At 40.9% G+C, this 10,789-nt stretch overlaps 1 protein-coding gene across 1 annotated transcript; it reads left to right on the top strand.

Moving 5' to 3' along the window:
- The first annotated feature begins 1,241 nt into the window (after window positions 1–1,241).
- On the top strand, window positions 1,242–1,805 carry LOC122664480. The gene has a single exon (XM_043860314.1). The coding sequence runs from the start codon at window positions 1,242–1,244 to the stop codon at window positions 1,803–1,805; it is 564 nt and encodes a 187-aa protein (XP_043716249.1).
- Window positions 1,806–10,789: the final 8,984 nt, after the last annotated feature.

Genomic DNA, 10,789 nt, shown 5'->3' with positions numbered 1-10,789 from the left:
GACAATCAGCTTCCTGCCCTATGATCTGTTCCCCCACTTGTTCTTGACATTTGGCAGCAAAGTAGCACATTATCACTTAGAGTCGTGTAAAAGATGAGGAACCAAATAATACCCATTCCCATGTATTGAGAATGAATAGCCCCTCACCTGCTGCCTCCATAGCAGCAATCAATATGTTCTTCTTAAGGATTCTCTTGATGTCAATCTTAATTTCTCGGTGAGAGCCTCTTTATGTCAATCTTAATTTCCTAGTACCCAAATATTAAAAAATAAAAGGAAAATTTCAGACAACTACAATTATAGGAGCTGCCCTGAAATATTCCCTCATCGGCTCTCAACCTGGACTTCTTACATCACGAAAGCACCAATCCATAGCTCTGCAAAAAATTTTAAAGACATTAACCATATTTTGCTCAAGAAACTCACAATCACCCAAGAAGTACATCACACAACTCTTCAAAAGCCAAATAACCAAATATAAACGAAAATGTTGACCCAAGGATAGAACAAAGATAACAATCCCTATGGATCTGGATTTCCATGCCGATCCCCATGGTCTAGTACTTCGAAATCTCTAGTGGTTTCAATCTTAGCACTTTCCTTGTCCCAAGTGTTACATGAGGTGGCTACGTAGCCTCATACTTATCTTCAAAAGACTTGTTCAAGAGTCCATGATGGACTGGAGAGTGAAAGTAGGAGGGCAATTCTACGATTGAGGAAAGTGCCATTGTGCTCTCCAACGGTTATCTAAAAGACTCCTATTTATATAGTATTGGAGTTGGAAGAAAAAACACACAAGAAAGAATATCAATTGTAAGTGGAGCCCCCGATCATTGAAGTTTCCTAATCATTCGTGGTAGATCTTAGACTGGTATCAGAGCTACAGGCGCCCCTGCTACGGTTCCAAGCTCCATTGGATTTGAAACTGCAGCTTGCACTTCTCCGCTGCCAACCGTTGCTGCTCAAAGTGATCAATACAAACGGTTGCTTGGCTCCTGTTGCGACCTACGACCATAACTCATTTTTATTTTGCTACAAAAGCTTCAATCAAGAAAAATCCCTGCTATAACCTCTTCTTGCTGAATGAGTCTTGCTTAGCAGAGAAAGAGACTTGAAAGAGACGATAAAACTATCTTGCTACCTTGTTTTATTGCACAGCCTCTTGAAACGTCTTCTCTTATTTGAAAAGGAACTCTGAACACTATTACTCAGTATTCTCTATTGTCAAAAAGATCATCATCATGGCCGGAAAACCTGTAGCACAAGAAATCAATCATCTTGAGAAATTGAATGGGTCAAATTATGATACATGGAACATGAATATCAATCATATACTGATATATGAGAAGTTGGACCGTGTTCTAGAATCGAAACCTGTGGTTGGGGATAATTCCACCATTGTAGAGATTAAAGCTGCGGAAAAATGGTCTGAAGATGACAAGAGAGCCCGTAGCATGATCCTCTTGAAGATGGAAGATCATGTGATGAAGGTGTTTAACAAACACAAGTCGACCAAAGCAGTGTTGGAAGCTGTGAAGGCCAAATATGATGTGAAAACTGAAACTCACACTCAGCTATTGACTCAGAGATACAATAGTTGTAGAATGGGTGAAGGTGAGGATGTTGTGAATCACATCAACAAGATGCTCGTAATGGCTCAAGAGTTGGATGATGCGGGATCGAATGTGTCAAATAACTATCAAGTATCCACGATCATCAACAGTTTGCCCCCTTCTTGGGCGATGGCTCAAACTGCACTAAGATTCCTGGGGGAAAATCTCACTCTTGAGCAGCTTCCCCAATAATTGCAGTACTTTCAAGAGTGCATGGTGACTAAATCTATGGGTGAACTACACCTAGCCCAGCTCAACGTAGCTGAGCCTGAGCATGGACAGGTGGAAGCACTGACACATCAGCACTAGTCCCATTCCAGTATCAACCAGCTTCGCCCCAACACCAATCCTAATAGGTCTAAGGGGAAGGATAAATGGAAGCCCAAGAGCTTTCAAAAGGAACGACCAGGAGCATGCCACAACTGTGGAAATTTTGGCCACTTTAGGGCTAATTGCCCTAATCCTAAGAAAAATAACAAAGGAAATCCTGCACATGGATCCTCATCCAACACTCAACGGAAAGAGTTCATTGGCATTGTTGAGTGCAATTTGTCTAGAGAATAGTATGAGGGGTGGTGGATAGACTCAAGCGCAACTCGTTATATAGCAAGGACTACATTAGGACAACAAGAGATGAAGCCTCTTGCACCTAGAGACCACAAGATCTTCATGGGAAATAACTCATGTAGCGAAGTGCGAGGTTGTAGACATCTGATTTTTGTCACCCTCCCTGACGATGATGACACGCAAAGGACCGGCAACTTCTGTCTCAGACACAAAAAAAAAAGAGAGAATGTGTGGACTTGGCCCATGAAAAAGCCCATTGGTGCCAAGTCCATAAGGGGGTAAATTGAGAAATAATAAAATCTAAACCTAAAGGGGGTAAATTAGAAAATTAATAAAATCAAAACAAACCCTCAGTGGAGGGGTAAATTGGGAAACTAATTAATAAAATCTAAAACAAACTCTAAAAGTAAGAGGGTAAAATGGAAAAGTTTTTTAAGAGGATAAAATAGGAAAAATAAAAATATAGGTGAGGCTAGAATTGAAAAAATGAATTGAACTTTTAAAACCCTAAAAGAGAGGAGGGTTAAAAAGAAAAATTATAAAAATCTAACAAACCCTATCTAAAGGTGAGGGCAGAATTGGGAAAACAAATTAAATATTTTAAAACCCTAAAAGATGGGAGGGTGAGATGGACAACAAGGACAAAAAGGATTAGAAGGCAGCCGTCATTCTCTAGGAGGGGAGAGAGAAAGAAAAGGAGAGGAATGGAGAGAGAAAAGGGAAGAGAGTGAAAGAAAGGTGACAGCAAGCCCAAAAAAAAACAGGGGTTTTCAGAGATGGGTCATCGTCCTTGAGGGGACAAAAACAAAAATGCAGAGAGGAAAAAGGGAGTACAGAGAGTGAAAAACCGAGAGAATAGAAGGGAAAAACGGAGAGCCGTCATCCTAGGCAGAGAAAAACAGAAAGTGAGAGGAAGCAAAGTGAGAAAGAGAGAGAGAGAGGATTCAAAGAAAAGAAACAGAGAGGAATGGAAGAACCCATCTGAGACAGTGAAGCCGAGGCTTCTCTGAGCCGGAGAAGACGCCCAGCCAAAGGTGAGGCTTAAGCAACAGCATTGCAGAGACGCTCTTCCACCTGAATTTCTTGCGTCCCTTTTATTTCTTTCAAACGAAGTTCGAGTTGGGCGGTGAAGTGGAATTGGGCGAGCTGCAGTCCTCGGTTCTTGATTCCTTTTCTTTTTCTGTCTTCATTTTGGTTTAATTTATTGCTCTTGTGATTAAACCCCTTCCCCCATATTAGCTCCCTGTTTGTAATCAAATTCCCTTCCCCATCCATTTTCCCAAATTGTAATAACTTCCTCCACCCTCTGGGCACTGCCGATTGCATTGGGAGCTCCAAGAAGTCCTTTAGGTATACTCTCCTCTCCTATTTTATTTCTTTTATTTTATTTGATGTGAATGAATCTGTCCCTGTCTCGCCATTTCATCTCCTTATTTGTTTTTATTGTTCCTTCATGAGTCTATGAATATTCTTCTGTGATTTGCCTTAATCTCTTCTTTATCTTCATTTTGTTTATCTAAGTGCTCTCTGCTATCATTTCCCTACCCCTTTTGTTGCTGTGTACAGTATGGTCTCGATTTAGTGTATTTCTATTTCTGTACATTTCATTGATGCTTATTATTGTTCTAACATTGCCTTTTTATTTTCCTTGTTATCTTGTTCTTGCTTCTTATCTATATGTTCTTGTTATCCTGCATTTTGTTGTTTTTTTTTATTTTTTGTTCTTGTTCTTCTGCATTTCATTTGAGCTTCTTTTTTTTTTTATGTTATCTTCAGTTTCATTTGCTTTTGTTTTAATAAAATGGTGATGATCAATGGATTTGAACATGGGTCAGGTCCGTTTCAAACCATAGGTCCAAAGACTGCAATGGCCCAAATCTTGGTCCATCCAACGTTTGTTTGGATTCCCTTTTGAGCTGAATCTGGGTCATTGCAAGATTCGGATCTGTGGGTTGGAGTTTGAGGTTTCAAGATATGGGTTTAGTTTAATTTTGATTTCGGGTATGGACCCTATTTCAGTTTTTGGTCTCTTGACCAATGGGCTTGGGCTTAGGGGTCCATTGAAACCAACTTAGGTCATCGGACCTGATCTCAAGACAAATTCAGTTTGGACATGGGTCCATAGACTAGGCCCATTTTGACTTGGGGTCATTTGGCTTTGGTTTGGTTTGGGCCCATTTCTAGGTCAATGTGGCCTGAACAACTTTTTGAATATGGATGTGAATGTGATTTTGGGCCTAGGTTCAGTTTGGATCTCCAACATTAATAAATCAATTAGTTGAGGATTGGGTTTAGACTTAAGGTTACAAGACAATGGGCTGGTTTGGTTCAGATTTTGGTGGGTGGTCCATAATGGTTTGGGCCCATTTGATTTTAGTTTCGGTTTGTACATTGACCTATCAACCAGGGTTGAGTCATGTGCGGTATGTTTGGGTCCATGCTTTGGGCCTATAAGTGGATTTGGACTTTATCTTGGGTTTAGGCCCACCGACTAAGGATAAATCATGTGTGGGAAGTTCGGGCCCATTGTTTTGGGCTTATGAGTGTACTATTTAATCCAAAGTTCATACGTCCTCTTTCTTTCGATTGGGTTTAAGGGATTCCAAATGAATTTCTAAAACCCATTTTGGGTAGAATTAGAACGTGTGCGGAGAAGTGAGTGTGTCCATCTAATGGCCCGAGTGGAAACGCTATATGTTGGGATCCTGGGGGACGTGGGTGTACGCTCTTTGGAATGGGAATTGGGCTGGCCTGTCATCTAGCCCATGGATGTTTGGAATGTTTTATCTTCAGTTAATGCATGCTTAGAAATCTGTTTGATGTTCCATGTTTCATGTTTTATTGTGAGTCTTTCCATCCCATGCTTGATTAGATTAATCTTTTTAGTACTTCATGCCTTGCCTAGAATAAATTAGGAATTTGGTTTAGGTTGCAACTCTGTGTATATAGATGCCTAGCCTTAGGTGCCTAGTTTTAGGATGACCTAGGTTTAGAATAACTAGCTTTAGGGATTGCGAGCTAGCTTATGCAAACATGTGGTCAGAAGAAGGATGACCGGCTTCAGCCGGGCGGACTGGGTGCCTAACACCTTCCCAGTCCGTAACCTGACACTTACCCGATGATCTGGGTAGACCTCAGCCTTATCCAATGAGTCAATAGTTTCTCCCTATTCGTGGGAGAACATTCATGGGTCCTAGACCCTTTTCTAGGTGGCGGCTTCCTATTGACCCGCTTACCCTCTTAGGAGGAATTAGGGTCCTTGGTTTAGGTTTCACTGGAGAGATTCGGTTCGCATTGAGAACGAGAACCCACCCCCTGTCAGGAATTTGGGATTTTTCGGAATCCATGGTTCTTACAGTGGCGACTTCATTGGGGAAATATGTCAGACTCCTTGTTGACCATTGTTTTCTTAGCTTACTTGTAATTTTAGATGATGTAGCTTTGTTTGTTAATTTTTGTTTTCATGCATTCGCACTCACATCATTGCATTATGCACTGCACGGTTTGCTTCTATCCCCGTGGTGTCATTGGTAAGGCCCCACATGCAGTTGTGGGATTCCCCCGGTGGCATCACAACCCTTGATCCTGTATTGCTTTAAGTTACAACTAATCATATCAATCAATGTATTACCTAGTGATCTCTAGGCCATACATTTAGGTGTGCCTCGGAAGGCACTATGGGACAGAACTTGGATTGATTTATCGAGTTGTTTCCACAAAGCGGTATAAAAAGGACGTGCCAATGTATCCACGGACACAACTGTGACGGGTACAATATGGTGCTTCTTGACAAGGGGACCCTGTCCTAAGCTAAGCCAATCTTTTTGCATGCATCATGTAGGAACATAGATCCGATACTCAGGTTCGCCACAACTAATGTAAGTATTGCTTGAGGTTCAAGTTAGAACCCCTATTGTGGACAGTATTATCTGTTTCGATTTGTCACCCACCAATGGGGGTTTTGAGTTTCTACCCTCTTTTCATTGAGGTATGAATGTTTGTTTTCTCTACCAGTGTTTCATTGCACTGTAGGGGTGGTATCATAGGATGATTCCTATATCCACTCCAAGATTGTTGTGATTGGGGTGATGCCTACACGACGAATCTAGAAACAGTGTGTGTCTCAGCTGATAGGGAACTATGCATTTGTACCTTGATGTTGAGGATGAACTCGATTTCCTCCACACGGAGCTTGGCGATTGATTCGATGTAATGCCATCTACACGGACGCTCTTGTTTGAACCGCCTTGTTTGATTTGTCAATTGAGAGTTCCCTCAACTTTGGCATTAAGTTGATGCTACTCTCAATTGAACTAACTTGTTATACTAACCTCCTTTGACTTGTGTCAAAAGTATGTGTTTTGGGTAAGCATTTGGAGTCCTATACTCGCATGTTTTGCATGTACGATTTTTGCTTTGTTTTGGTTTAGAGACAAACCATTTGGACCTGGGATTGGTCCCCATCCTTCGAAAGTCTTGAGCATAGGAGTAGCCCCTAAGTGAGTTTGAATTAGCATCATGAGAGATCCATTTAGAATGAGCCAGTGCTTAGGTTGAGTTTTGATTTGCGAGTTTGTATTACCGTCATGAGAGATCCATTTAGAATAACCCAGTGCATAGGTTGAGTTTTGATTTGGCATCATTTTAGTCATTGATTTTTTTTTTTTCCAGCTGTGAACCAGATCTTCCACTAGCATCCAACCCTCATCCAGTTTCTTTGCATCCCTCTCTTCATCAGGACCATTCAGCACAGTCCTTAAGCATGAGTTCAGACAAAGATATCCCCCTCACTCGCTTGGAATCATTGGAAGCCCGAGTGGCCAATATAGAATGGATGTTGTCTAACCTGACAGTCATGGTACAAAAGTTAATGGATTCATACAAGTCAATACAGATTTCGGATCAGAGCCACCCTCATGCTCTTAAGATTGCTTGCTCAGACCTAGCTTTGAAGAAAGGAGAGGTTAAGATGACGAATTTTGATCATATTGCGGAAGTACTTGAAATTGAAAGGGGAAAAGCATTGGATCCGAAAAGCGCGAGATATGCTCTTAAGGATGTCAAAGGGAAAGAAGTCGAAAAAGAAATCATGTCAGGAATTCAAGCACCCATTGTATGGCCATCAGAGGGATATGAAGAGGCACCATTTTAGAAAGGAATCAAAGGCCAGATTCTTGACCTTGAAGGCTCGTGCTTTTTCCCTAATGTCAGTTTGCCGAATGATTTCGAGTGGAAGTTTAAGAAATTTGATGGCACAGGGAACCCTCATTTTCATTTGAGAGCTTTTATTGGCCAACTAAGGGCTAAGGGCTATTCTAATGACATGTTAGGTCAGGCATTTCAATTTTCATTGACTGGCGTTGCTCATCACTGGTTGATGTCTTTGGACCTGTCATGTACCCGTACTTGGCCTGACATGGTCAAAGCGTTTACTCAAGAGTATAGCGGCAACACGGAGATCGAGTCGACAAGGAGGGAATTGGAAGCGATAAGGCAGTTGCCGGATGAAAAGTTCATTTCCTATTTGGGGAGATTCCGAGGAAGAGCCAGACAGACGCAGAACAGACCAAGTGAGAGAGAACAAGAGGGATGATAATAAGAGGATTAAGGAGTCCATATAAAGATGTTCTATATGGTCAAGGCATCCATACCTTTGAACGCCTCATAGCGGCTGGCCAACAAGTTGAGGATACCACTGCTTGCAAAGATCTGGTCCCCAAGGCGACTCGATATGCACCTGAGGTCGGTAACAGTAGGAGATCCTTCAAGCGAAAAAGTTCAAGACTGAATGTTGCAATGAACGCTTCTTCACCCACGACACCAATCATAGTCACCTTGGAAGCCCCTTATGTGCCAGAGCCTGCAAATGTCTCACGTCCCCGCTCTCAGCCAAGAGAGTTTATTGATTTGGGAATGCCCCGCGGTGTTGTCTATGATCAACTTCTGAAGGCCGGATTACTTGGAAAAGTTTAACCAAGGCCTGTTCGTGAGCTCAAGCTACATTGGTATGATCAAAATCTGTATTGTTGTTTCCATGGACAGATGGGTCATGACCCGGACATTTGCCCTAGACTGCAACATGAAAAACAAGACTTGCTTGATGCAAAGAAGATCGAGCTCAAGCCCAGACAACCTGATGTTCTTACAAGTCTTCATCATCAAATTGGTGCTGCTCTCCAAAAGGATTTGAAGGAATTGGATCCGATCGTGTTGAACAAGGACTTGGCAGATTATGGCCAATTAGTCTGTTTAGATGTTCCTTTTACAAGCAAAGTACTTCCAGTGGCATCTACCATTCAAGATGCAAATATGTCTCTTTCTTCTCCGCAGATCATCGGGGCTACTACTAACATGAGAGGATTGAATGAGTCAGGGGCTCAGGGAGATGAGATTCACAATATGTCAAGTCAATTTGGCTTTGAGATTAGTATTCCCGGCCTCAATCCTAGTCAGGGGCAAGCATCTGGTAATAGTGCGGAATGATGTTGAGTCAAGGAGTGCAGTGGTAGCAGGAGTTTGGGGTAACCAGGTTTAGAGTTGATAATTGCAGAGAGCTTTCATGGTCATGTTTGGACTTGAGCTTGTTAGAGTTATAGGCACTCCGGTTGTCAAGTTTTCTTCTGTTTCTCCTCTTATTGGAGATGTTCCATTTTATGTTGAGTCGGTCCCTGTTTGGACCAAGTCTGATGCGATTACGAATTTGAGAGAGTCTAGTTATCAAGTTTTCTTTAGTTTCTCCCCCTGCTAGAAATGTTTTGCTTTATGTTGAGTCGGTCCCAGTCTGGACTAAATCTGATGTAAATACTCCTTTTATCAATGAAATGAGCGTTTCTGAGTACATTGATTTTTCTTCCTTCTTCCCATCTTCTGATGGTGAATCTTGCGATGTTCTGTGGCCTAACTTGTTCCAAAAGAAATGAAAGAAAAAAAATGGAAGGAAAAGTTCAACAATGATCATCTGTTCATTGTTGGTGTCAATCTCTTGATAGTAAAAGACCTTAAGCTTTCCATACTTCTGATCCCCTTCAAACGAGGAAGGAGCTTACAAGAGAATCTTACCTCATCAAGCCTATTAAGGGAAGCCATTCTTGGCCGCTTGTTACTTTGAATGAATCCCAGAAGCATTTGAATTCCAATAGTCACCCTCTTTGGGCCTTAGCCTTTTCTTTGGAAAGCCTTGTTATGGCCCACCCATAGTTCACCACCAGGATACCCTTCAACTGCTTAATCCTATCCACTCCTAGAGTTTGATTTGGAAATGTCATGCCATAAGTCCAAAGTTAGATGGCAAGGAAAAGGAAAAGTGCACTTGAAAAAGCAAAAAAAAGAAAGGAAGGAAAAAATAAAAAGAAAAAGAAAATTTCAATCTGAACCCAAAGCGGAGCAAAAGAAAAAGAAAGAGAAGCAAAAAAAGCAAAAAAGAAGAAAGAAAGAAAAAAGAGAGAAAATTTCAATCTGAGCCCAAATAGGAGCAAAAAAAAAGAGCAAAAAAAAAAGTGCAAAAAAAAAGTGCAAAAAAAAAAAAAAAAAAAAAAAAAAAGAAGAAGAAGAAGAAAGAAAAGGAAAAAGAAAGAAAAAAAAGAGAAATAAAAGAAAAAGACAATTTATGAGCCCAAAACAGAGGCAAGAAAGAGGAAGTCCTCACAAAAAATGAAAGAAAAGCGGGAAACTTTGGTGGCAAAGGCGTCACAATTCCAAGTAGACTTTGGGAGCGTACTTTGAACCTTTTACCTCCCTTTAAAGCCAAGTCCTAAGCCCCATTACAACCTAAGAAAGTCTTCCTAGGCTAGATGCAGTGAGATTTCCTCCGATCGCTTCGAGCTCACTCGGCTATGATGGAACTTAACTATTAAGATTTTGACATTAGGATATCATCTGTGGCAGGAACTACGTCCGACTTGATTCCTGATTTATTCAGGATACGTAGGCAGTCTGAGAAGTCAACTTCAGGCTCGGTCAACCATTGTTTGAGCTTTCCTTCTCGAAAGGGTTCAGAGTGTCGCTACTTTTATCATCAGAGGATGGTTTGCTCAGACTAAAAACTCTTTCTACCGTCTATCATTCTGGCGGATTCCTAAGAGTTTTACCTCTTAGTCCTTCTTTTCTATGCTAATCCTTCATTGGCGTGATTTCTCTTGTGAGCTCGCCATTCTGAAATAATAGCGTTGTCTTCTTTCCAAGTCACTTGTTTTCGTGTCGTCCAGAGTTCAAGTCCAGGCATGACCTTTGGCCACTTCCCTCATGATTCCAATACTATCTATTATGATGAAGGAGAGCGACAAAAAAAGAAAAAAAAAAGGGGAAAAAGAGAGAGAAAAGAAAAAGAAGAAGTAAAAAAAAAGAAAGAAAAAGCAGAAGAAAAAAAAAAAGAAGAAAAGAAGAAAAGAAAGAAAAAAAAAAGAAAGAAAAAAGAAAGAAGAAAAGAAAAGAAAAAAGAAAGAAAAAAGCAAAAAAAGGAAAAGAAGAAAAAAAAAAAAACATAAAAGGAAAAAAGAAAGAAAAGAAAACAATGTTGCAAGGGGCAGAGCTCTCATGAGAAGTTCAATATCACGTTTGGATCCAGATACCCATTGATAGCAGAAGAATGACATCCTTATTGACGGAGATGG

The sequence above is a fragment of the Telopea speciosissima genome, chromosome 6, assembly GCF_018873765.1.
Source record: "Telopea speciosissima isolate NSW1024214 ecotype Mountain lineage chromosome 6, Tspe_v1, whole genome shotgun sequence".
Taxonomy (NCBI): Eukaryota; Viridiplantae; Streptophyta; class Magnoliopsida; order Proteales; family Proteaceae; genus Telopea; species Telopea speciosissima.
This window is presented reverse-complemented; position numbering and strand designations above follow the sequence as displayed.

What these genes read in the sequence shown, in the direction of transcription:
- LOC122664480 (XM_043860314.1), top strand. Translation starts at nt 1,242, where the DNA reads ATGGCCGGAAAACCTGTAGCACAAGAAATCAATCATCTTGAGAAATTG.